The sequence below is a fragment of the Natator depressus genome, chromosome 4 (genome assembly GCF_965152275.1).
Source record: "Natator depressus isolate rNatDep1 chromosome 4, rNatDep2.hap1, whole genome shotgun sequence".
NCBI classification, from domain to species: Eukaryota; Metazoa; Chordata; order Testudines; family Cheloniidae; genus Natator; species Natator depressus.
Window position 1 is genome coordinate 115,304,025 of NC_134237.1, and position 27,549 is coordinate 115,331,573.

Consider the following 27,549-nt stretch of genomic DNA (forward strand, 5'->3'; position numbering starts at 1 on the left):
CCTGCATTTGCTTTCTCTTACAGTGAGCTCTTGCACTTCTTGTCCAGAAGCATCATAGACTTGACACTGGTCTTCTCTCTGACTCCTCTGTTTCCACAGTTTTTTCATCTTCCATTGATAATGCTCCATTGGTTTCCTTTCCTCTCCCCCACCATGGTACTGACCTCTATGATTTTCCCCCATCTCCTCCACATCTACTATCCTCTCTGATTTTGACTCTAGATCTTCCTCTTCCATTCCTCACATCTCCTGCCTTTATCTTCAGCAACTTCTGTTTGAACAGACCATCTGGCCCATTAGCCTACCTTAGTCAATTATGCCAGCCTCAACACACCTTCCCTCCACATTTGTCTGCTTCTCCTACAACCCACCTTCACGCTTCTTTACATGCCAATCCCCACTCATAGTTGGAACATCTTCACAAGCTAATCTGCGAGGCCTCTACCCTCTCCTCTAGAGTGACTTCTGCCATAATGCCTAGAAGCAATACTCAGCTGGTAACGGCTGGATGGAAGGGTGGTTGCAGGTGGCTGATATTTACTTTATAAAAGTGATTGTATGATTTATCCCTCTCCTCCCTGCATCCTGTTTGTTTGCTCTTTGTCTTAGATTGTGAGCTCTTTGGAGCAGGGTCTGTGTTTGAAAAGCACATTGTGGGTGCTTCTACAATATAAATAATAATAACTGTCCAATGTGTCTGCCATGTGGAAGATGCATGGTACATTAATAAGGTTGCATTGTTACTTTGTCCTTTATTAATGCAGGTTTCCATGACTCCAGAGGGGGAGAAATTTATCAAAGCCAGTAGTTAAAACTGACAATTTACATTCTGGTCGTCAGCTTAAAAAATGTGATGTGCATTTAAATAATTAGATTCTTTGAGTGCTTGGTCACATGTTACGCAGCTGACTGTTCATCTTCCAGTAAGCTTCTGTAATAACACAAAACCCTATGGGATATCAATTTCCAGCTGTCTGACTTGGTCTATTTATAGCAAATCTTTGTGATCTGAATGGGCTAAGTTTTTTTTTTTTATCATTTTTAAATGTGCAACATTTAAAGGCAGGTAAGGAACTGTGTGTGCTATATGTATGCTAGCAGTACATGTTATATCTGCATGATAGGCACGTGCACATAAGATGTTTGTTTTAATGGAATATTGTCATTTTTCTACAGAAAATTGGCTTTTTGGCTAAACAAAACTTTTTTTAAAAAAAGACTGTGGTGCACCATGGGGGATGTAGTCCAACCAGGGAGCCTGGCCTACAGATGAGCATGGGAGCATGAAAAACATGAACTTCAATTCCCATGAGGCACCAGGGTGCTGTTTCAGAATCAAAATACATCTGTTTCAATTTCTGGTTTAAAAAAAAAATGACCAAGAAAATTCCATTTTCTGACTAGCTTTGCCTACACAGTTCAAAGCCTTAAGCATTTGAAAACTAAAGACAGAGCTAGGGTTTTAATTCAGAACTGTCTATCTGGTTATTTTTTATATCACTATCATGAGTGTAATATCAACATTCCTCCAAACTTTGAGGAAGTTCAGATCTGGATCCAAACTTGTTGTGTTGGACTATTTTTGTTAAAACTTTGAACTGAGTTTTCTAACAACGTATAAGATGTAAGAAACGAACACATGTATAAAAGTCTTTTCTTAAGTATTTCAAGAGATACTTGCCACTTATGGGACAGATCCTCAGCCCATACACCATCCTCTTGGCACCATTCCGACATTGCAAAGGGGATGTGCAGCTGCTTTGACTGGGATGAGGGGACTTCCCTCTTATGGGAGAAGCCACAGGTGGCATGTAGCAGTATAGCTGGCTCTGTGCCACCCTCTCCTGGATCCATGACCTAGTGGGTGTTCTGGGGGCATGTTACAGTGGAAGGGAGCTGGAGGAGAAATGGAAAGGAACTGTATTCTGGGCCAGTGGAACAGCCCATATGGAACCCTTCCACCATCTATAAGTTAGAGAAGCCTCAGAGCTATTCTAACTTGTGCAGAGAGGTGAAATTTGCTGTTCCCCCGTCATTCCCCAGGATTGAGGAGAGCAGAGAGGTGACCTAAATCCACCTAAGCACCCCTCTCCAAGAGCGCCAGGAGGAATTCAGGAAAACCTGAAGATCTGACCCTGTCTTTTTGGGGAAGATTGCTTGTTAAAACCAGAAAACCTAGGAAAAAATTAGAAAGCTTCTTGTTAGCACCCTCTCTTCTGTAATTGTTTTCAGTATTTGATATTCATAGTTAGTTTGAATCATGATTAATTAGCTTTAAGCTTCCCACTGTATAATTGTAAGAATGTGGGGAGATGAAGGACAACTAGATTCCTCTTAAGTAATGCTGTATTATCTGGAATTGACCTAAAAGCTGGTATAGGAGAAATTTTGTCAAAGCATGGTGGGTTGGGTGGAAGATTTGAATGGCATCTGTAAAGCTGCTGCCAACTGGATCTAATTTAACCAAACAACATGTATGAGTCTCCTCCAAACCAGTAACACATTGTATAAATTTAATGAATAATTCTATCCTTTAAAATTTTTTAGTGCATTTACATGTGATGGATATAGGTGAATGAAGTTTGTGTAGATGAGCAAATCAAGGTGACCTCTTAAAGTAAGCTGCAGATGGAGAATGGGGATGGGGAACATATTTCTCCTATCAAAATCCTCATCCTACCCACACTATTAGTGCATAAGGCATAAGTCAAACAATGCCAATTATTCCTATCCTGGGCTTGTTTCTCCAGGTCTTTTATATTAAGATGTAATAATGCCACTTCAGCCATTACTGTCTATGGCAGGGGTGGGCAAACTTTTTGGCCCAAGGGCCACATCTGTGTAGGGAAACTATATGGCGGGCCATGAATGCTCATTAAATTGGGGGTTGGAGTGTGGGAGGGGGTGTGGGCTCCAGCTGGGGGTGTGGGCTCTGAGGTGGGGCCAGAAATGAGGAGCTCAGGATGTGGGAGGGGCTCCAGGCTGGGGCAGGAGGTTGGGGTGCAGGGAAGGTGAGGGCTCCAGCTGGGTGTGTGGGCTCTGGAATGGGATGAGGATGATGTGTTGGGGGTGCAGGAGGGTGCTCTGGGCTGGGACCGAGGGGTTCGGAGAGTGAGAGAAGGATCAGGGGTGGTGCAGAGGGTTGGAGCACAGGAGGGGGTCAGGGGTGCAGGCTCTGGGAGGGTCTTACCTCAAGCAGCTCCCAGAAGCAGCAGCATGTCCCCCCCTCCAGCTCCTACACTGAGGCACAGCCAGGCAGCTCTGCGCACTACCCCGTCCCTGGGCGCCACCTCTGCAGCTCCCATTGATCGTGGTTCCTGGCCAATGGGAGCTGTGGGGGCAGCGCCTGAGGCAGGGGCAGCGTGTGGAGCCCCCTGGCTGCTCCTATGCGTAGGAGCAAGAGAACGGACATGCTTCTGCTTCTGGGGGCCTCACGGAGCAGAGCAAGCCCCTGACCCTGCTCTCCAGCAGGAACTTGAGGGAGGATTAAAATGTCTGGAGGGCTGGATGTGGCCCTTGGGCCGTAGTTTGCCCATCCTTGGTCTATGGAGTGTGCCTCTAGGCTAGCCTTTGCATCGCTTGCCATGGGGTCACCAAGAAACATTTATTTATGTAGTTTGTCAGGCTTTCCTAAAATGTCACATCTCTTCTTCTGTACTACTTGTATTGTGGTATGTCATTATGCCTATTTTAGGACTTTTTCATTAGTTATTCTATTAGTCCTTTTTACTCTGAATGTTCCACAAACACCTGCATTGAAAGCTGTTCAGTTTGCATTGGATAGACTTATCATTTTTCCTGGACTCTGCTCCATATGAGTGATTCTTTGGATGTTGCTTCTCAAGATCTTAAGTTTGGTGGTTTTGCTAATCACATTGGACTTCCACATTGTATTGAGTTTTTGAAATATAATGCTTGCTTTACCTATTTTGGACCTATCATGAATGATGCTATCCGGGTAAGTACATTTATTAATGGTTTTCAAGGCTTCATCTTCAAATAGATAAAATCATTGGTAGGCAAATTAATTGTAATAACTTCCATCTTTGATTTATCAATAAAACCTACTTGCTTGGCAGAATTTGCAAGACCATCTATCTTTCACTGCATATCTTCAATTGATTTACTTATAACATCAGATGTCATCTGCAAAATTTGTCTCCAAGCTCACTGTCTGTCTATACAATACCCATTTCCCTACTGACAGTCCCTTGCATAACAAAGTCAATAATGACTCCAAACAAAATAGAGGACAAGATACAACCTTGCCTGATACCAGTCTTAACACCAAACCAGTCCATTTCTGGTTTATCTTTACTGCACATGAATTTGAATGATTTTGTTGGGGACTCCATGGATTTGTGTGATATCACAGTGATTATCTACACTACCAAGTGCCTTCTGACAATCCACAGAATTCAGGACTACTGGCAGCTGCTATTCTTTGCGTTCCTCTATGATATTACACAGGATGATAGTTTGTACTACAAAAGATCGATTTATTCCATTATCCCTATATTCCCCTTTTCATTGTTTCTCTCCCTTTGGTCCTAAGTCATTGACCAGAATTAATTGAGCATGTTTTCTTTCTGCAATAGCATTCCAATTGAAATTGCTAATCCATTCTTCCTTCCTACCTTTGCTACATCCCAGGATGGTCTCTGATTTAAGATTTGCTAATGGCTTCCCATACCTTTTCTACATCATAAAAAACTGTTTCTGCTATATTTGAAAGTTGAAATTCAGAATAATTCCTTTATATATTTCCCCCACAAGTTTAAAGATGTTAATCATTCTTGTGATCTTCACTGGTAATTTCTTTGATTTTTTGATTTATGAAACATTAACTCTAATTTGATGTGAAAATAAAAGACAATGGAAAGCAGCACAGCTCCCATCACCTTCTGTTGAAAACGCAGGGAGGACAACCTGCCTCCACCCGTGATCTGTGGTGATGCCATTAAAAGTGTAGGGAGAGCAAAGTTTTCAAGCCACAGACAGCATAAAACCTTGGAAAGGCAGGCTTGCTTTCAGTCTTACCACCAAGAGGCCTCTACCCTGATCTTTAGAAGAACATTTCAAGGTAGGAGATGGTTTTTATCTCTTGTTCTGTTTGCGGAGGCTAAGGGTTGCTACTTCATGCTAGATTTGGGAATGGTTTTGTGAGGTGGACAGCTGTTCACTGAGAACTGGACTGAGACTCTTTCACATAAGACAATGAGAACGGCAACTTGGCTTTCAGAAGTCAGCACTGCTGGCAAGAATGTTGCTTAGCAGAAATAGGCCAAAGAGGCCAGGTTTTGGTTTTGCAAAACACCTTTGGCCAGGTTTCAGCTTTCCAAAATCAAGGATTTATTGATATGAATCTTCATTTGGAGGAAATTAAATAAAAAGATCCAGTCTGGGCCATCTCTGGTTCTTCTTACAAGATTTTTACAGTGAGCTTGAACTGTTGGTAAAGGAAGAGCAAGATGGGTTGGTGCTAATAGCAAATGAGGATATGTCCGTTCTGTTTTGGAGAATGGGGAAAAGAGAAGCAATAGTTGAGAGGTAGCTGTAAGCAGTGACCAGTGTTCACTGAGATCTGCGTGTGCCTGTAGAAATAGTCAGCCTCCATTTATGAAAGTCTCTTGGCTGCCAGTGTTTTTTGCGTGAGCAATAAGCCTAAATCCTCTTTTACTCAGTTTCCACCATGTAAAGGGTTTACTACTGAATAGGGTTCTTAGTTCTTATAGTTTTGATGCTGCATGCAACTTCCCTTCACACATTCTGGTGCTGACTTCAAAGCCATTGTGTTTGCAAAAAAATCTCATGCTAATTGCCAGCCTTAAATATTTATCTGCATTTTGCTTCCCTTCTTCCAAAGGTTAGGTTTTAAAACGTTTATCAATATTTTATGCTGCTGATTTTGTTGGAGAAGTGTAACCATTGATTCAAATGTTTTAAACTAAAGACAAAGGAGTGTAATTTTTCAACAACAGTGATTATTTCCTAATAATTAGAGTTGGGTACTTAAAAATAAATAATAGTAGATTGAGAAAATGATAACTGGAAGCTTTTGTAATTAAAATGACTAACAGTGGATCATAAACAGCAGCAGCCAGAAATGAAGGAAGCCACAAGACACATCTGCATGGCACTTTCGGAAACACAAATCTATTTCCAGTTAAACAGATGCTACCAGAATTATTCTTCTATTTCAAAGAAAAAAGAAATTAGCCGTGTAGAGAAGGGAGTGAGATTTCTCTTTCTCCCCCCCCGCCCCCAGCCTCCTGGGGCATATCTTCTCTTGATGATTGTGTATGGCCCAGGCTTTAATACCTACTCTTATCTAACACCTGTGACTGGAGTTGTCCTCTCCATGAGAGAGAGGAGAAAAAGGAAGAGAAGGAGGCATCTATAAAGCTAATGTCAGTTGTTTATGAACTGGCTATTAGGCCAGGAGGTGTTTGTGGAGCAAATTGCTGTTAATTCCTCTTCCACACCCTTGAGGTCTCAAGAGCCACTTTGGTGACTTGCCTAAGTTCCATGAATGCAACGAACAAGGGATGTGGGCTCCATCTGAAAGTATGTCTCCAGTGTCCCAGAATACACTACTGTTACTGATACACTGGGAAGGCCCTTTTCCCTGTTAGTTCTATTTATCCCTAGATAATATTTCCCTAACCTGCCTCACATGGGTGTTGTGAGGATAAATACATTAAAGATTGTTAAGCTCTCTGAGACTGCAGTAATGGGAGCCATGTAAGTACCTGAGAGACAGATTTCTTCAGCTACATGAAGAGATGTTTGAATTCAATGCATTAATTTGCCAGCAGTTTCACAACTATGCTAAACCAACAAACTATGGAATTTAATTTTAGTTGTACATAACATGTTGAACAAACTAGGAATAACACCTCAAATTTGACAGATTTAAAATTTATGGGCCTAATTCTCTACCAGCTTGCATCTTGTATAAGTTACTTCCACCCAAACAAATTGGGTATAAAACACTTTCATTCAGATTTGGTGACATTTTACACCTCCTTCGCACGTTGTCAGTGGTTACATAAGGTGCAAGACAGTGAGGAATTGGAGTGAGACCCCCATATATTTAATTTTCTATTCAGTATGCTAGAGGGATGTGTGTGAGAGAGACCATCAATATTGTGACCCAGATTCTGATCAGTTACACCAGAATTAAAGGAACTACTGTAGAATAACTGAGATCAGAATCATTTACTGAACCTGCCCACAGTGTCCAATCTCTGAAATGATCATTTCTCACTTAAATTAGCAAAGCAGACTTTCTCAGCCTGCTGTTTTTCATTGCATTCTCCCATTTTATTTTGACTTGTTAAGCTAGTGGTACTCTTTGTCTGGTGCAAAAGGGTACAATATTGTTGATGACCTCCTGTCACATTCATATTCTTCACTTCCTATGCTTCCCATTTCTATTCTCTTCATAGCCCCTTCCCCTCCCTCTCTTTCTGTGTCTTCACTTTTGTCTTTCTCCTTCCTCAGTTATTTCTTTCCAGAAAACAAATTTGAACACAAGTATTGTCCATAGTATGAACAATGTTTCTTTTACTGTAATGTTTTTATTTGTATGGGTTCTGGGCCAGATCCTCAGCTGGTGTAAACTGAAGTCAGTGGTGGTAGGCCTGTTTACATCAACTAATAATTTGGCCCTCTGTTGATGTTACATCACCCTACAGCTAGCATTCATTCTTTCTTTTATTCTGATTACCAATGTAACATGTTCTGAAAATCTCCATCCTTGGAGATTTTTCAAGAGCAGGTTAGACAAACACCTGTCAGGGATGGTCTAGATAATGCTTACTCCTGCCTTGAGTGCAGGGGACTGTAATAGATGACCTCCTGAGGTCCCTTCCAGTCCTGTGATTCTATGAAAATGACCAAAATCTTCACCACACCACCCTGTCAACTCCTTGCCACCCACACATGCACTTCTCTCTCATCTTTTCTATATACAGGAGACCTGTGAGGTGAGGTTTTAAAATCTAATAGAGCAATGGCTTTTTGGCTAAAAATATATAGTAACTATTCAATATCTGATAGAGGATGTATCAGTGGGCTACCTATTGCACATGCAGGGGCAGAGACTTGATGAAGTAATAGGTCTTTCCTATCACTGACTTCCTATACTATTAGTCATGTCATATCTTTGTGTCCGACATGTTTATTACTGTGGTGCATGGACCAGTAGTATCCACACTTCCCTTGCTGGTGGTCTGTGAAGAGGTGCTGGTCATATGGTGCTGGCTTTCCTCCCCATTTCTGGTTATTATATTGCCTTTAAGGCTCTGTCTATGCTAAGGAAATATGCACAGGTGCAACTACAAACCCCTCATGTAGATGCACCATAGGACTAAATTCTTGTATGTCCACCAGTGTGAATTCCTTCATGCAGACAGGGCTAAAGATCGCTATAACTTTCCTAATGTTACTGCTCCGTGCAAGCCATAGCTGTGGCTGCTTCCGGGAAGTTATGTGACCCCTGTGATTACAAACAGCAGGGAAGATGGTTCATGCAATCATGAATGGGAGAGGAGGTGTCCATGAAATCATATGTCTGTTAAGCTATGGTCCACAGCAGGAAAATTTAGGAGCTCTTAGCCCTGGTCTACACGACAAAATTACTTCAGGATAACTACGTCACTCAGGGGTGTGAATAATCCACAACCCTGAGAGACGTAGTTATACCAACCTAAGCACTAGTGTAGACAGCGCTATGTCAGCAGGAGAGCTTCTCCCGCCAACATAGCTACCACCTCTCGCGGAGGTGGAGTTATTAAGATGATGGAGAGCTCTCTCCCATCGGCTTAGAGTATCTTCACCAGACGTGCTACAGTGGTGCAGCTGCATCTGTGTAGCTGCGCCAATGTAATTTTCTAGTGTAGATCTGCCCTTAATTAGAAAATCAATGGCAGGAGGTAGGGGAGGAAACAACGGAGAAATTAGATCAAATGCAGAACACAAACTAACCTAGATAAAACCCAAATTCCAAGAATATGCTAACTTAAATATGAAGTCAGTGAGGTTGCATATATGTAATCAAGAGCAGAATTTAGCCCTTTTGTTTTGATAGGTGGAGGCTGGCCCATTGACTGCATTACATGTGATTGCAAATATATTTTTGAGTAATCCAAGTGAAGTATTTTGCTTCAAGGAGATTCTGTAAAGACTCAGATTTTGAAGCAGGTGTAGGTCTTTCAGTAGCTTCATCATTCCTTTATGGAAAGGATCAAAATTTCCTTTTGAATTTTTTGGGCCAGTGACAGGCTGGCAGTGAAGCTTTAGGCATTTCTTTTTTTGAAGAATTCTTTGAAAAACCTTCCAATAGTAAAAGAAGGGTGTCAAAGTTAATATAAAAGTTCCACATTGAGATACTATCCCTTTACTATAGTTTTGCTTTAAAGCCACAGTGTTAATTTTCAGCACATGAATAATTTTGAGTGTCATCAATGGTGGTGTCCTTTCACTTAATAAATCTCTCTTTCCCAGGGGCTGGTGTGATATTTTCATTTTCTTCTAGTCATAATATGGGCCACTGTAATTTTCACTTTAAAATTTCTGAGCATGAAGATCTTTTGTACACTAGCAATTCTTGTACTTTTTGTTTTGGGTAATGTTTACTTACTAGTTGCTTTTTGTTATATTTACCTCCTTGATATAGCGAGCTCCCGAACTGCCCCCACAGACCCCAGTGCCTCCCGCCCAGAGACCCCTCCATAGAGTGGGGCCAGGAGTGGAGCCCTGGGTCAGGGAGCTGGGTGGCAGGGACCCGGACCCTGTTGTGTGGGGCCGGGCAGCAGTCCCAACCTGCTGGCCCCTGCCGTGCGGGACCAGGTGGCAGGGCAGCTGGGTGACAGCCTGAGCCCAGACCCCATGGGGCCAGCCATGCTGGGCTGGGCAGCCCAGACCCCATTGCTCCGGGCAGCTAGGAACCTGGACCCCACCGAGCAGCCCTGCAGCCCTTAGCACACAGCTGGGCCGCAGCTGTGTGCTAATTGGGCTGCATGCAGCCCATGGACCGCAGGTTGAGAACTCTTGTTCTTTCAAGTGTAACAACACCGACAACAGTGAAGCTACAGCAAGGATTAATTTGATCCAATAACTGTGTCTGCACAATGCCAACTGTAGTCTGGGGAGTCTGTCCATCAGTTGGGGACAAAAATAAGCCATGCCCAACTCTGTTTTAGCCTTCTACGCAGGCTGTTTCATTCCTCTGCCACACAAATGCAAGAAACATGGAAAAGTAACAGAAGTGATAGTCGTGACCTGGACTACTACAGCAGGTCCTCAATCCCTGTAGCTCACAGTTCACGGCCCTTCCTTTGGTAAAGGGGGGCCACATGGCCAATCTGCCCTGCTGCTGCTGCTGCAGGAATCAGAGGCAGAAAGATGGAGGGGAAGGCAGTGGCAGTTGCTGCTCAGGGAACTGTTTATCTCTTCTGGCCCTCAGCCTCTTACAGAGTTGGGTCCTCACTTATATTTTCCAGCTGGGAATCAGAGCCAATCATTTGCTGCTGCTTAGCTGGATGAGCTGGTTCCCAACACCTGCCTGCCAGGCTTCTCCTTAGGCCAGGGCTTGCTGCTCTCTGGGTCTGCAGGCTCTTAAAGGGGATATATTTGGCCAAATTCCTCTCTCAATTATAAATCATGGGCATGGGGAGGCCTTCCTTCGTGTGGATCCTGGGAGGCATGAGTTTCTCTCCACAATCCATGTTTATCATTCTGCAGGGTCTACCATAGAAGGCAGCATGCTTCCGAAAAGCAGAATTTTTAAAGGATAATTTGGAGGAAGGATTCCAGGTGCTTTGCAATAAAAAAAAAAACAAATTTATAATTACAAACACTACAATCTATAGTTGGCATTTCTTTCTTCACAAAGCATGTGTTGTGTATCTAGGATTCATGCTATCTAATATGAATTTGTCCATACTATGTGTATATCTTTTGATTTTTATGGCAAAGAAAATTACTTTTCCTGTAGCTAGAACTTGATCCAAAATATATTCATATACTACATCCTCACAACAGAGCTCTTGATAGAATAGAAAATGCAAGATAAAGCAAGTGAGTGACACATCCAGGTTGGGAGAAAGCTGGCTCTCTAGCCCATTAGTAATGTTAGAAGTTGCCTTTTGAAAAGTCAGTCTTCACCAGTAATTACTGCTCAGTGGTAACTGAGAAAGCTTGTCTCCACTTACTGGGGGATCAATGCATGGCGATCGATCCACCGGGGGTTGATTTAGCGGGTCTAGTGAAATTGACTGCCGATCGCTCTCCCGTCAACTCTGGTACTCCACCGGAACGAGAAGCATAAGGTAAGTCGACAGGAGAATTTCTCTCATCAACCCAGCATGGTGTAGACACAGCAAAAGGCTGACCTCAGCTACGTCGATTCCAGCTACATTATTCATGTATCTGGAGTTGCGTAACTTAGGTCAACTGAGCCCCATAGTGTACACCTGCCTGAAGGTTGCCAACTTTCTAATAGCAGAAAACATAACACCCTGCCCCTGCCCACCCCTTCTCTGAGGCCCCACTCACTCCATCCCCCCCTCCCTCCATCGCTCGTTCACCCCCATCCTCACTCACTCACTCATTTTCACCAGGCTGGGGCAGGGGTTGGGGTGTTGGAGGGGGTGATGGCTCTGGCTGGTGGTGTGGGCTCTGGGGTGGGGCCAGGGATAAGGGGTTTGGGGTGCAGGAGGTGAACCAGGGCTTGGCCAAGGAGTGTGTGTGTGTGAGGGGGTTTCAGGCTAGGGCAGGGGGTTGGGTGTGGGAGGGGATGAGGGCTCTGGCTGGGCGTGCAGGCTCTGGGGTAGGGCCAGGGATGAGGGGCTTGGGGTTCAGGAGAGGGTTCTGGGCTGGGCAGTTTGGCCTAGGGGTTCGGAGTGTGGGAGGGGGCTCAGGCTGAGGCAGGGGGTTGGGGTGTGGGATGGGGTGCGGGCTCCGTGAGGGAGTTTGGGTGGGGGCAGAGGGTTGGGGTGTAGGAGGGGTTGGGGCACAGGCTCCGGGCAGTGCTTACCTCAGGTGGCTACTGGAAGTGGCCGGTATGTCCCTCTGGCTCCTGAGAGCAGCAGCGCTGGCGCGCAGGGCAGGGGCAGCACGTGGAACCCTGTGGCCATCCCTCCACCTAGGAGCTGGAGGGACGTGTCGGCCACTTCTGGGAGCTGCACAGAGCCAGGCTGCCTGGGCTGGGAACCTGCCAGCCCTGCTGTGCTGGCAGCACCAGCAACTGGATTTTTAATGGCAGGGTCAGCGGTGCTCACTGGAGCCACCAGGTTCCCTTTTCGACGGGGTGTTCCATTCAAAAACCAGACACCGTGGCAACCCTAGAAAGCACAGTTATTTCCCTTTATATCTAAAACAGAAAATATGATGGTATCCCATATAGCACTGGTTGGTAAGTGAGGATAAAAGTTGGCATTTTAATTGCAAATGCTGTATCATCAATACATCAAATCTGTTTACCAGCTCTTGATAAATAATCTAAATCCATTAACTCCTCCAATAACCAGCTTTTAAATAAAATAACATTTCAGATGACTGAAGCTGACTAGTCCTATCTGAAACAGATCCAAAATAGATCCATTCACATTCTCCACTCCTTTCTGAGCCCTGGTTTATCATAAGCCCAGTCAGAAAGATGTGAAGAGTGAGAATGGATCCATAAGAGGAAAGAAGGGTTGTATCAGGGAGAGGAGCTCCACTAGGCTCGATTTTCCATTTGCATAAGTTCTTTGGGGAAATCTGCTATTCCTCAGATCTAATTTACACTAGCGCTGGGCAGTGCAGGATCAGGGAACTACAACAAGTTCTCTGTGGTCTTTACTTCTCTGCTGCATCCAAGTGGAGTATGGTCATCAAGAAGAACCTTGCTGTAAATGTTATTCAATAGAACTTCCTTTAGAAGTTGCAGAACAAGGGGAATTGTAAGGTTCTGTGGCTGTGAATTGAAAATCCACAGTTAGGTGTGTGGCTATACATACATATAATACATTCAAACCTGGGTGCACTTAGGATTTAGGAGCCTACACAGAAGTTGGCTTGATGTTTTCAGAGGTCCTCAGCAACTTGATCTCCTGCTTAAGCTAGTGTGAGCTACAACGGCTCAGCCCTTGTGAAAATCAGACAACTTCCACTGAGGTGTCTAAAAATGGATTTTCAACATCCAGGTTTGAAAATGTTGGTCACTATGTATGTGTATATAGGTACATTTACATGTATATATTTCATAGAATCCTAGGACTGCAAGGGACCTTGAGAGTCTCCTGTACTCATGGCGGGACTAAATATTATCTAGGTCATTGCTGACAGGTGTTTGTCTAACCTGCTCTTAAAAATCTCCAATGATGGAGATTCCACAACCTCCCTAAGCAATTTATTCCAGTGCTTAACCAGCCTGACAGTTAGGAAGTTTTTCCTAATGTCCATCCTTAAACCTCCTTTGGTGCAATTTAAGCCCATTGTTTCCTGTCCTAGCCTCAGCACTTAAGAAGAACAATTCTTCTCCCTCCTCCTTGTATGGTGTATTACAGATAAATGCACTCACATATGTAATATATATAATCTATGAACATATGATTGCAACAGAATCAAAGTGGTTTGCACATGACTCTGAAAACAGCTTCTCGCTTCCATGCATGTTAAAATGTGATTAATATAATAGGTTCATGCAAATTTTTAAGATTAGAAATTCGAAGGGGATGTGCAGAATCTAGCACTTCTGGCTGGGGCTTCTGGGTACTATCATAATACAAATTAATAATATATTCTCTGTATTCTTTGTAAATAACATGCCTGTTGCTGAGTCTCACTTCATTTGTTCAGCCAGTATATTTTAAAATAAATGCTCAAATATGAAGACAAGGAAGCATATACTGTTCGGAGGGTGGGTGGGTGTGGCGGGTTAGGGAGGGGGTAAAGTCTAAATTTACTTTAGAAATACTAATACAAGCTAAACCTTTTCAGATGTTAAAGTTTTCATGGAAGATGAAAAGTTAATGACCCCCATAATGAATAATTCAAATATTCTTATCCACTTTGTAGCTTTTTTTGCTCTAAAATAAACTAGACAAAGAACATGTTTGTCCAATCATGTAATGTTTTGTCACACCTGATGCTCTCAGTCACACAAATAAAATGTGTATTCTGTCAAGGCTTTTGTGTAATATATTTGCACATGTTCAGGTTCTGTGGGAGGGTTTGTAATTAGCTAGCTTGTTGATTAGTGTATTTCACCACCACCTCTTTCTAGAACATGTATTTGGAGCTATGTTTTTCACTACCCAGGGCTATGATTGTAGTTTATTGTGTAATTTTAAGCAGGCTTTGCAATAGTCTGCAGTTGTATTGAAGACCTACAAAGAAAGAATATGTGGTACAGCAAGTGACATTCTTCCTTCTGAATCAGTATTGACCTAATGCCCCAGAATGCTGGGTTGGTGCATTATTCTATAGGGGGGCCTTTGATTGATTGAGAGGTGAAACAAGGGTCCTAATGTAATTGCAGTCTAAGCCCTGGTCTACACTAGGACTTTAGGTCGAATTTAGCAGCATTAAATCGATGTAAACCTGCACCCGTCCACACGATGAAGCCCTTTATTTCGACTTAAAGGGCTCTTAAAATCGATTTCCTTACTCCACCCCTGACAAGTGGATTAGCGCTTAAATCGGCCTTGCCGGGTCGAATTTGGGGTACTGTGGACACAATTCGAGGGTATTGGCCTCCGGGAGCTATCCCAGAGTGCTCCATTTTGACCGCTCTGGACAGCACTCTCAACTCAGATGCACTGGCCAGGTAGACAGGAAAAGAACCGCGAACTTTTGAATCTCATTTCCTGTTTGGCCAGCGTGGCAAGCTGCAGCTGACCATGCAGAGCTCATCAGCAGAGGTGACCATGATGGAGTCTCAGAATCGCAAAAGAGCTCCAGCATGGACCGAACGGGAGGTACGGGATCTGATCGCTGTATGGGGAGAGGAATCCGTGCTATCAGAACTCTGTTCCAGTTTTCGAAATGCCAAAACCTTTGTCAAAATCTCCCAGGGCATGAAGGACAGAGGCCATAACAGGGACCCGAAGCAGTGCCGTGTGAAACTGAAGGAGCTGAGGCAAGCCTACCAGAAAACCAGAGAGGCGAACGGCCGCTCCGGGTCAGAGCCCCAAACATGCCGCTTCTATGATGAGCTGCATGCCATTTTAGGGGGTTCAGCCACAACTACCCCAGCCGTGTTGTTTGACTCCTTCAATGGAGATGGAGGCAATACGGAAGCAGGTTTTGGGGACGAAGAAGATGATGATGATGATGATGATGAGGTTGTAGATAGCTCACAGCAAGCAAGCGGAGAAACCGGTTTTCCCGACAGCCAGGAACTGTTTCTCACCCTGGACCTGGAGCCAGTACCCCCTGAACCCACCCAAAGCTGCCTCCTGGACCCAGCAGGCGGAGAAGGGACCTCCGGTGAGTGTACCTTTTAAAATACTATACATGGTTTAAAAGCAAGCATGTGAAAGGATTACTTTGCCCTGGCATTCGCGGCTCTCCTGGATATCATCCCAAAGCCTTTGCAAAAGGTTTCTGGGGAGGGCAGACTTATTGCGTCCTTCATGGTAGGACACTTTACCACTCCAGGCCAGTAACACGTACTCGGGAATCATTGTACAACAAAGCATTGCAGTGTATGTTTGCTGGCGTTCAAGCAACATCCGTTCTTTATCTCTCTGTGTTATCCTCAGGAGAGTGAGATATAATCCATGGTCACCTGGTTGAAATAGGGTGCTTTTCTTCAGGGGACACTCAGAGGAGCCCATTCCTGCTGGGCTGTTTGCCTGCGGCTGAACAGAAATGTTCCCTGCTGTTAGCCACAGGGAGGGGGGAGGGTTGAGGGGGTAGCCACGCGGTGGGGGGAGGCAAAATGCGACCTTGTAACGAAAGCACATGTGCTATGTATGTAATGTTAACAGCAAGGTTTACCCTGAAAGAGTGTAGCCAGTGTTTTATAAAATGTGTCTTTTTAAATACCGCTGTCCCTTTTTTTTTCTCCACCAGCTGCATGTGTTTCAATGATCACAGGATCTTCTCCTTCCCAGAGGCTAGTGAAGATTAGAAAGAAAAAAAAAAAACGCACTCGAGATGAAATGTTCTCCGAGCTCTTGCTGTCCTCCCACACTGACAGAGCACAGACGAATGCGTGGAGGCAAATAATGTCAGACTGCAGGAAAGCACAAAATGACCAGGAGGAGAGGTGGCGGGCTGAAGAGAGTAAGTGGCGGGCTGAAGAGAGTAAGTGGCGGGCTGAAGAGAGGGCTGAAGCTCGAATGTGGCGGCAGCGTGATGAGAGGAGGCAGGATTCAATGCTGAGGCTGCTGGAGGACCAAACCAGTATGCTCCAGTGTATGGTTGAGCTGCAGCAAAGGCAGCTGGAGCACAGACTGCCACTACAGCCCCTGTGTAACCAACCGCCCTCCTCCCCAAGTTCCATAGCCTCCACACCCAGACGCCCAAGAACGCGGTGGGGGGGCCTCCGGCCAACCAGCCACTCCACCACAGAGGATTGCCCAAAAAAAAGAAGGCTGTCATTCAATAAATTTTAAAGTTGTAAACTTTTAAAGTGCTGTGTGGCATTTTCCTTCCCTCCTCCACCACCCCTCCTGGGCTACCTTGGTAGTCATCCCCCTATTTGTGTGATGAATGAATAAAGAATGCATGAATGTGAAGCAACAATGACTTTATTGCCTCTGCAGGCGGTGATCGAAGGGAGGAGGGGAGGGTGGTTAGCTTACAGGGAAGTAGAGTGAACCAAGGGGCGGGGGGTTTCATCAAGGAGAAACAAACAGAACTTTCACACCGTAGCCTGGCCAGTCATGAAACTGGTTTTCAAAGCCTCTCTGATGCGTACCGCGCCCTCCTGTGCTCTTCTAACCGCCCTGGTGTCTGGCTGCGCGTAACCAGCAGCCAGGCGATTTGCCTCAACCTCCCACCCCGCCATAAACGTCTCCCCCTTACTCTCACAGATATTGTGGAGCACACAGCAAGCAGTAATAACAGTGGGAATATTGGTTTCGCTGAGGTCTAAGCGAGTCAGTAAACTGCGCCAGCGCGCCTTTAAACGCCCAAATGCACATTCTACCACCATTCTGCACTTGCTCAGCCTGTAGTTGAACAGCTCCTGACTACTGTCCAGGCTGCCTGTGTACGGCTTCATGAGCCATGGCATTAAGGGGTAGGCTGGGTCCCCAAGGATACATATAGGCATTTCAACATCACCAACAGTTATTTTCTGGTCTGGGAATAAAGTCCCTTCTTGAAGCTTTTGAACAGACCAGAGTTCCTGAAGATGCGAGCGTCATGTACCTTTCCCGGCCATCCCACGTTGATGTTGGTGAAACGTCCCTTGTGATCCATCAGAGCTTGCAGCACTATTGAAAAGTACCCCTTGCGGTTTATGTACTCGCCGGCTTGGTGCTCCGGTGCCAAGATAGGGATATGGGTTCTGTCTATGGCCCCACCACAGTTAGGGAATCCCATTGCAGCAAAGCCATCCACTATGACCTGCACATTTCCCAGGGTCACTACCCTTGATATCAGCAGACCTTTGATTGCGTGGGCTACTTGCATCACAGCAGCCCCCACAGTAGATTTGCCCACTCCAAATTGATTCCCAACTGACCGGTAGCTGTCTGGCGTTGCAAGCTTCCACAGGGCTATCGCCACTCGCTTCTCAACTGTGAGGGCTGCTCTCATCTTGGTATTCATGCGCTTCAGGGCAGGGGAAAGCAAGTCACAAAGTTCCATGAAAGTGCCCTTTCGCATGCGAAAGTTTTGCAGCCACTGGGAATTGTCCCAGACCTGCAACACTATGCGGTCCCACCAGTCTGTGTTTGTTTCCCGAGCCCAGAATCGGCGTTCCACAGCATGAACCTGCCCCATTAGCACCATGATGCATGCATTGGCAGGGCCCATGCTTTCAGAGAAATCTGTGTCCATGTCCTGATCACTCACGTGACCGCGCTGACGTCACCTCCTCGCCCGGTAGCGCTTTGCCAGGTTCTGGTGCTGCATATACTGCTGGATAATGCGTGTGGTGTTTAATGTGCTCCTAATTGCCAAAGTGAGCTGAGCGGACTCCATGCTTGCCTTGGTATGGCGTCCGCACAGAAAAAAGGCGCGGAATGATTGTCTGCCGTTGCTCTGACGGAGGGAGGGGCGACTGACGACACGGCTTACAGGGTTGGCTTCAGGGGGCTAAAATCCACAAAGGGGGTGGCTTTACATCAAGGAGTAGTTCAGGCAGGACTTCACGGAGGGTTCCAATAAGAAATGGTGCACCTAAGTTATTGTTCTTATTGGAACAAGGAGGTTAGCCTGGCCTCTGATTGATACATGGCTAGATTTACCTCGCTGCACCTTCTCTGTGAGTGACTGCAGTGTGACCTAGAGGAATGAGTCCCCTAGACAGGGGAGGAGGCAAATGAGTACAAAACAAATCTGGTCTATTTCTTGTTTTGATCCACTCCATCTATCTTTTACATCTTTGGCTGGCAGCAGACGGTGCAGAAGGACTGCAAGCCATCCACATCTCATGGCTGCTCGGCAGAAGATGGTACAGTACGACTGCTAGCCATCCTCATCTCTTGCCTGCCTGGCAGAAGATGGTGCAATATGACTGCTAGCCATCATCATCTCTTGCCTGCCCAGCAGAAGATGGTGCAATACGACTGCTAGCAATCCATATTGCCTGCCTGCTCACCATTAGACGGTTCAATACGACTGACTGCAGGACTAAAGAGAATGACCTGGTCAAGTCACCAAAAATTTAGTCCCTGCGCCCATGTCTGCCCAGGCGCTCCCAGCCGACGTGGCCAGGAGCACCTCGGACATGACGAGGACGGCTATCAGTCATACTGCACCGTCTGCTGCCAGAAGGCAATAGGTTGCTGCTACTGTGTAGCAATGCCGTACCGCGTCTGCCAGCACCCAGGAGACATACGGTGATGGTTACCTGAGCGGGCTCCATGCTTGCGGTGGTATGGCGTCTGCACAGGTAACTCAGGAAAAAAGGCGCGAAACGATTGTCTGCCCTTGCCTTCACGGAGGGAGGGAGGGAATGGGGGCCGGACAATATGTACCCAGAACCACCCGCGACAATGTTTTAGCCCAATCAGAGTGCTCCATTGTGACTGCTCTGGACAGCACTCTCAACTCAGATGCACGATTGTTTGCCGTTGCTCTGACGCAGGGAGGGGCGACTGAGGACACGGCTTACAGGGTTGACTTCACGGAGGGTTCCAATAAGAAATGGTGCACCTAAGTTATTGTTCTTATTGGAACAAGGAGGTTAGCCTGGCCTCTGATTGATACATAGCTAGATTTACCTCGCTGCACCTTCTCTGTGAGTGACTGCAGTGTGACCTAGAGGAATGAGTCCCCTAGACAGGGGAGGAGGCAAATGAGTACAAAACAAATCTGGTCTATTTCTTGTTTTGATCCACTCCATCTATCTTTTACATCTTTGGCTGGCAGCAGACGGTGCAGAAGGACATATTGCCTACCTGCTCACCATAAGACGGTTCAATAGGACTGACTGCCGGACTTAAGAGAATGACCTGGTCAAGTCACTAAAAATTTAGTCCCTGCGCCCATGTCTGCCCAGGCGCTCCTGATCGACCTCACACAGGCGACCAGGAGTACCTCGGACATGACGAGGACGGCTACCAGTCGTATTGTACCGTCTGCTGCCACAAGGCAATGGGTTGCTGCTACTGTGTAGCAATGCCATGCCGCGTCTGCCAGCACCCAGGAGACATACGGTGACGGTTACCTGAGCGGGCTCCATGCTTGCGGTGGTATGGCGTCCGCACAGGTAACTCAGGAAAAAAGGCGCGAAACGATTGTCTGCCCTTGCTTTCACGGAGGGGGGGAGGGAGGGAAGGGGGGACTGACGATATGTACCCAGAACCACCCGCGATAATGTTTCAGCCCCTTCAGGCATTGGGATCTCAACCCAGAATTCCAATGGGCAGCAGAGACTGCGGGAACTGTGGGATAGCTACCCACAGTGCAACGCTCTGGAAGTCGACTCTAGCCTCGGTACTGTGGAAGCACTCCGCCGAGTTAATGCACTTAATGCACTTCTGTGGGGACACACACACTCGAATATATAAAACCGATTTCTAAAAAAACGACTTCTATAAATTTGACCTTATTCCGTAGTGTAGACATACCCTAAAAGTAGAGATATTTTAATATTGGTGCTCTAATTAAAATCTAATTGGGTGGTGGTCCACGTACCAACATCTCTCCTATTGTTTCAGATGGATAAATTATTCTCCGTTTTTTCCCCTTGGGCTGGCATGTAGTGTTGTGTACTGTGTAAAGGCTGCCCTCTTCACCTCAGGGATGGATTCCTCTCAATGACTGGTAAAGTAAACCTTATGTATATAGAACAGAAACCTACATTTATACAAGGTTGATCTGCATTTAAGTCTCGAAAGTCAGGAAACAATGCTTTTAAGTGGAACATGTAATCTACTCGGCCCTCTAGTGTTACTCTATATGGTATAAAAAATTCATATGCACATGTAGTCACTTGTGTTGGTTGAACTCACTACACACACCATGGGCTCCTTGCATTCCCGCCACCCATACAAGCTCCCTGTTTGCCACCCTCCCATCCCCTTCTATTTCAGGGACTCCCTGCAACCACCCCCATACCATTGTTAGGGTTGCCAACTTTCTAATCACACAAAATCGAACACTCCTGCCCTGCCCTGCCACTTCCCCATGGCCCCGTCCCTTTGAGGCCCCACCCCCACTCACTCCATCCCCCCTCCCTCTGACCCTCTCACTCATTTTCACCGAGCTGGGGCAGGGGGTTGGGGTGCAGGAGGGGGTGACTGCTCCAGCTGGGGGTGCGGGCTCTGGGGGAGGGCCCAGAAATGAGGGATTCAGGGTGCAGGAGAGGGCTCCAGGCTGGGGTAGGTGGTTGGAGTGCAGGGGGGTGTCTCTGGTGTGGGGCCGGGGACACAGGCGCCGACTTTTCAAAAGTGCCAGAGATGCCCCATCCCCGGCCCTACCCCCATTCCACCCCTTCTCCCAAGGCCCCACCCTGCCTCCTCCCGCTCCACCCCCGCTCCTGCTCTACCCCACCCAGTCCCTCTCCCTCCCCCAAGCACGCCACATTCTCATTCCTCCCCCCTCCCTCCCAGCCTCCTACATGCTGTGAAACAGCTGTTCACGGTGGGCGGGAGGGAGCGGGAGGCGTTGATCCGTGGGGTTCATTGGTGGGTGGGAGGTGTTGGGGGGAGGTGCTGATAGGTGGGCTGCTGGTGGATGCTAAGCACCCATCATTTTTTCCCCATGGGTGCTCCAGCGCTGGAGCACCCACGGAGTCGGCACTTTTATGGCCAGGGATGAGACAATACAAAGGAGCATAAACTCTGGCAAGGCAAGTGTGAAAATACAATTAGGCAGGCCAACAAAGAATCTGAAGAGCAACTAGCCAAAGACTCAAGAAGTACCAGCAAAAACTTTGTTTGGCCCTGCTTCTAATGTACTTAAAAAAAATCAGTGGGACCACTTAATGATCAAGGTGCTAACGGACCACTCCAGGAAGATATGGCCGTTGCAGAAAAGCTAAATGAATTATTTGCATTAGTCTTCACTGCAGAGGATGTGAGGAAGAGTCCCACATATGAGCCATTCTTTTTAGGTGACAAATCTGAGGTACTACCTCAGATTGAGGTGTCAGTACAGGAAGTTTTGTAGCAAACTGATACATTTAACAGTAATAAATCATTGTGACCAGATAGTATTCATCCAAGAATTCTGAAGGAACTCAAATATGAAATTGCAGGACTGCTAACTGTGGTATGTAATCTTATCATTTAAATTGGCTTCTGTACCAGATGACGGAAGGATAGCTAATGTGACACAAATGTTTAAAAAGGCTCCAGATCTGATCCTGGCAATTACAGGCTGGTAAGCCTGATTTCAATACTGGGCAAAATGGTTGAAACTATAGTAAAGAACAAAAAGCCTAACTTCAGTACCAGGCATATGGTTAAAACTATAGTAAAGAACAGAATTATCAGACACACAGATAAACACGATTTGTTGGGGAAGAGTCAACGTGGCTTTTGGAAATGGAAACCATGCCTCACCAATCTACTAGAATTCTTTGAGGGGGTATGTAAACATATGGACAAGGGTGATCCAGTGGCTATAGTGTGCTTAGGCTTTCAGAAAGCCTTGGACAAGGTCACTCTCTAAAGGCTTTTATGCAAAGTAAGCAGTCATGGGATAAGAGAGAAGGTCCTCTCAGGGACCAGTAACAGATTAAAAGATTGGAAACAAAGGGTAGGAATCAATTATCAGTTTTCAGAATGGAGAGAGGTAAATAGTGGTGTTCTCCAGGGGCCCAGTACTATTCAACATATTTATAAATGATCTGAAAAAAGGGGTAAATAGTGAGGTGGCAAAATTGGCAGACTATACAAATTACTCGTGATAAGTCCAAAGCTGACTGCAAAGAGTTACAAAGGGATCTCACAAAACTGGGTGATTGGGCAACAAAATGGCAGATGAAATTCAGTGTTGATAAATGCAAAGTAAAACACATTGGAAAAACGGAATCCAAACTATACATACCAAATGATGGGGTCTAAATTAGCTTTTACCACTCAAGGAAAAGATCTTGGAGTCATTGTGGATAGTTCTCTGGAAACATTTGGTCAATGTGCAGCGGCAGTTCAAAAAAGCTAACAGAATTTTAGGAAAGGGATATACAGTAAATATCATAATGCCACTGTATAAATCTATGGCACACCCACACCTTGAATTCTGCATGCAGTTCTGGTCACCCTGTAGACCCAGCTTGACATAAGTAACTTGCCTCATTTCTCAGTGGGCATAATTGGTAAGGTGAATGGAAGGTTAAGTTGTAAATAGGGGCTTGACAAACAGTATGCTGGAGTCAGGATGTCTGTGCTAGCTAAGATAAGCAGTAACTCTCTGATGCTAGGGACTATGCACAAGACAAACCTGTAATATAAAAATTGGCTTCCACATGGACAGAGCATGCTGTGCAGGGATTGGTTCCTGCAAAGAAAACAAGCCAATGCAAAAGTGAGTGATTTAATGTATAGCAAATGCAATGTAATGTGTCAATGTATATAAAGGAAGAGGTGGTCTGTGTAACTTTGGATGTGTGATACGCCCTATACCAACCGCCTGAGCTTGAGTCTAATCAACTGAGTGTCTCTTTGCTGTATACAAAATAAAGGAACCCGAGTGACTAAATCTAGAGTTGAAATGAGTGTTTTGGATCCCAGAGAACTGGATAAAGGTGTCCCAGAACTGGACAAGGTGTCTGAATAAGGATAAGCCAAGTAGAAAAAGTCTTGGAGGGAATCCTAACATACCTCATCTCAAAAAAGATATATTGGAATTGGAAAAGGTACAGAGAAGGGCAACAAAAATGATTAAGTGTATGGAACAGCTTCTGTATGAGGAGAAATTAAAAAGACTGGGACTTTTCAGCTTGGAAAAGAGATGACCGAGGGGATATGATAAAGTCTATAAAATTGTAACTGATGTGGAGAAAATGAATAAGGAAGTGTTATTTACTCCTTCAGAACACAAGAACCAGAGGTCATTGAATGAAATTAATAGGCAGCAGATTTAAAACAAAGAAAAGAAAGTACTTCTTCATACAACACATAGTCAACCTGTGGAACTCGTTGCCAGAGGATGTTGTGAAGGCCAAAACTATAACAGGGTTCAAAAAAGAATTAGATAAGGTCATGGAGGATAGGTCCATCTGTAGCTATTAGCCAAGATAGTCAGGGATGCAACCCCATGGTCTGCGTGGCCCTAGCCTCTGATTGCCAGAATCTGGGAATGGACGACAGGGGTTGGATCACTCGATGATTGCCTGTTCTGTTCATTTCCTCTGAAGCACCTGGCATTGGCTACTGTCAGAAGACAGGATACTGGGCTAAATAGACCCAGTATGGCCATTTTCATGTTCTTACAACATTTTAAACTGTATTGAGACTATGGACAGAGTTAAGATGGATGGTACTATTATGCTGGATGGTATTTACAGCTGTTACCAACTGGTTCTTTGATCCATAGACAGTTACAGCACTGACTTCAAAAGTTATTAAGTTATCGATGTCATGTTGTCTGGAGTGTCTCATGAGCATGAGTACCAACCTCAGGGCAGACTGAAGAAGCAGGGCACAAACCCCAGACTGATTGTGAGTTCTATACTTAGATTTCACCAACCAAGTATCAAGAGTGAACTCCTCAACCACTATTGCAGCCTAAACATGAAGTCACAGACAGTCCCCTTGGGTACTCTGGTCTGTTTCACCAATCAAGTAAACTTGCCTATGTGACACTAAAAATCACAATATTCAGGTTAGGACCAGTCACTTACCCTACGTCAATTGCACCTTAGATCCTATACCAAAGACAATGCTTGTAGCCAATACTATAATAAATTAACTAAAGATTTATTAGCCAAGAAAAATAAACTAGTTATTTACAAGGTTAAAACAGGTAAACATACACACACAAATGAGTTAGTCTTAGGTTCCAAAAGGTGGAAGAAGTATCTATAATAAGCATGGTCCAGAAGTACTTTAGGGCTAACCCCAGCCAAGCACTGGGGATCCCCTTGATTTTGCTTAGAAATTTTGCCCTCCCAAAGTTCAAGCAGCATAGAGACCCAGTTCCTTCTTGTCAGGGATTTTTTAGTCCCATCCCCCAGAATTCAAGCTGATGGAAGGAGCCTGCCATCACCTCTTCATGTGTGTGGGAGGAGTAATTAACAGTCTTTTGTCCTCTGAGGTACTACAATGGCTTGCATGGTGTCTAAAGACCTTTTGTTGGGCAGGAAGTGACACTTCTTGTAGAAAACTAGTATTTCATATTTGATAATGATTCTCTTCTGACTTGGAGCAAACACTTAAATACTACTTTATAACATGGGATAGAGGTATCATAAGTGAGATTAATGCATGCGGCAACTCACAAGCATTTCATAAAGTCTAAACACGTTTTTGTAAATCTATTACCTATTTTAGCAATACTAACACACAGGTGAGCCAGACTGGTTTCCAGCTACACATTTGTCACTGTTCAGTGAGGCCTAGGGCCTGGGCATGAGTTGGCACCTGGTCTAGCAGTTTCACAATAGACATACAGACAAAATGGAAAAATTCCATCAAGTTTAGTATAGGACCTCTCTTTGCTTGGCCAATTATAATATGCTATTTCTCAAACAATACAATTGAATATACAAATTTTCTACCCCCTCAGGGCCTGATTCTCACAGGTATTTAGCGTAGTTTTCTACTGGAATTGCAGGTACTCAGCATCTGTCAGGCTGAGGCTCTTTGATATTCATGTGTCTATTTTTTTACGCTTACCATAATTTCATTGTCAGAATGTTTTACTAGGCCTTCCGTTCACTGAGGTTCCTTATATGTCAAGTTCTCACCTCTCTAAAATGCATAATTTAATTATATGTACTATGGGCGACTATTTGAAACACAGGTACCTAAATAAATAGTCTGAAATCAATAGGCGCTCCAGGGACTTAGGTGCTAAAGTATGGATTTAGGAACCTAACTTTACACACCCAGGTTTGAAAATTTTAGCGTAAGTCACCCAACAAAAAGCTGCTTCAGGGAGGGGTTTGAAGATAGTTACTCTGGCTGAAATGAGATAATTTCAGTTAATGTTGTCAGCTGTATGTGGCTATCTCTGGGGAAGACCACTTTGGCCAAAACATCTTTGTTTTTTGTCTTCCTTTCATGAAATCTATGTTGATCAATAAGTGTAGGATAATGTGAATTGATTTTTTTTTTATTACAGTATATAGCAGGAAGTCATTGTTAGAAGTTAGTATCTACAGCTCCCAGGACTGATTTTAAAAAAAAAAATCATTACAAAATCTATACATGGTCTGCTACTGTAGCCATAAATTGCAGGGGGAAACTAATATCTTGACTACTTTTCCTTTGAATTACTCCGTTAGTTATTCTTTATTAAAGTAGGCATGTGATTAAAATATAGCTCTGGGTGATGTAATTGTTGGTCAAAACAGAACGCCAATGCATTCAGCTTTCAGATCCCATTACGCAGCTATGGCTTAACTGTTATTTTAAGCATATGCTAAGATAGGAGCCAAAACCTGAATGCTGCTAATAGTTAGCGAATGCTGCAAACATCTTGCATTAATATTCATTTTAAATACATGTGCTTTTTCTGTATTTGAACCCCTTGTGCATTTGCTTTCTGTAAATAGTCTAGCAAATGAGATTTTACTAGTTTGAGAGTCTGAAAGATATTTTATTGAGATCAACACTGGAGTGACTGGATGAAATGCTATGGCCTGTGTTTTACAGGAGGTCAGACTACATGATGTGATGGTTCCTTTTAGCCTTGAAATCAATGAATAATCCAAAAGGGAGATGGGACAGGAGATTTAGTGAATCATGGAAGCAGCATTGTAGACTCTCAGTAGCTGGTGGATGTGGGAAGTTCTGCTGTCTTTTCTTTGCAGAGATCAGTTACGTTGTGATTAATCAGGGGAATAATTTTTTGTACTTAAATATAAGATTTGTAAAGTGTTTGATCCCTGAAATGTTATGAGAATGTAATTGTGTCTGAAGTTTGTGTTTAAAGTGACTGTGGGTCTTCAGTGGCAAGCAACCAAAATACTGGACACCAAAGGAGAAAATTCAGCAAGGGCTTTTATTTTTAAATGTTTCTTCTGGAAAAGTTAGTAAAATACTAACAAACATCATGCCAAATTCAGTTATCTGAAAAAAATAGTGTTAAATTTCCAAACTAAGTTCAGTCAGAATACGGTGAAATAGAGGGATTTTAATGCTGGTTTAAATGCAAATCTCAGCACAACTTGTAGAATGGAGTCACTGCTGACCTCTTCATAATACAACATTCATACCCTATATAGCAATGAATTGACCAGTGGGTCTGCATGTTACTGCCCTCTATGGGATACAGTCAGAACTGTTCAGGTTTGAATTATAGATTTAGCGCAACTGGGCTCTCTGGGCAGGAGGCCCTGGATTTTCTCCTGTTCTGTTTGTTTGTTTTTTACTGGAGCCTCTAGAATGCAAAACCAAGATTGTGACTCCATTGTGCTGGGCACTGGACATACACATAATAATTCTTCCTTTTTCCATCTTACTATCCCTGTTTTATAAATGGGGAACTGAGGCAGAGAGAGATTAAATATCTTGCTCAAGGTCATACAGGAAGGCCTTGGCAGAATAAAGAATGGAACTCAGATCTCCTAAGTTTCAAGCTACTACATTCTTCTCCAGGCTGTCATGAGGCTGCTTCTGTGTGTGCAGACATGTCCTGCATTTTTAGACTGTCACTTATTATTTACTCAAGCTCTGTATTCCTCTAAATTAACCCATGGACACTGAAAACTTTCTCCCATGTGTTCGCACGACACTGACATATGGCCCAATTTATTGCTGAGCA

General features: G+C 44.6%; 2 protein-coding genes across 3 annotated transcripts in view; both read left to right on the forward strand.

The window, feature by feature from the left end:
* Nucleotides 1-27,549, forward strand: part of STK32B (serine/threonine kinase 32B) — a 263,300-nt gene that overhangs the window by 70,982 nt on the left and 164,769 nt on the right. The gene's annotated exons all lie outside the window — the stretch shown is intronic.
* Nucleotides 15,069-16,613, forward strand: LOC141986060 (uncharacterized). The gene is made up of 2 exons (XM_074950223.1): nucleotides 15,069-15,480; nucleotides 16,069-16,613. Exons 1-2 carry the CDS (start codon nucleotides 15,069-15,071, stop codon nucleotides 16,611-16,613), a joined length of 957 nt encoding a protein of 318 aa, XP_074806324.1.

Coding starts and splice junctions, on each gene's coding strand:
- LOC141986060 (XM_074950223.1), top strand. CDS start 15,069: ATGAAGGACAGAGGCCATAACAGGGACCCGAAGCAGTGCCGTGTGAAA. Junction 15,481..16,068: donor AGGCGGAGAAGGGACCTCCG/GTGAGTGTACCT, acceptor TTTCTCCACCAG/CTGCATGTGTTTCAATGATC.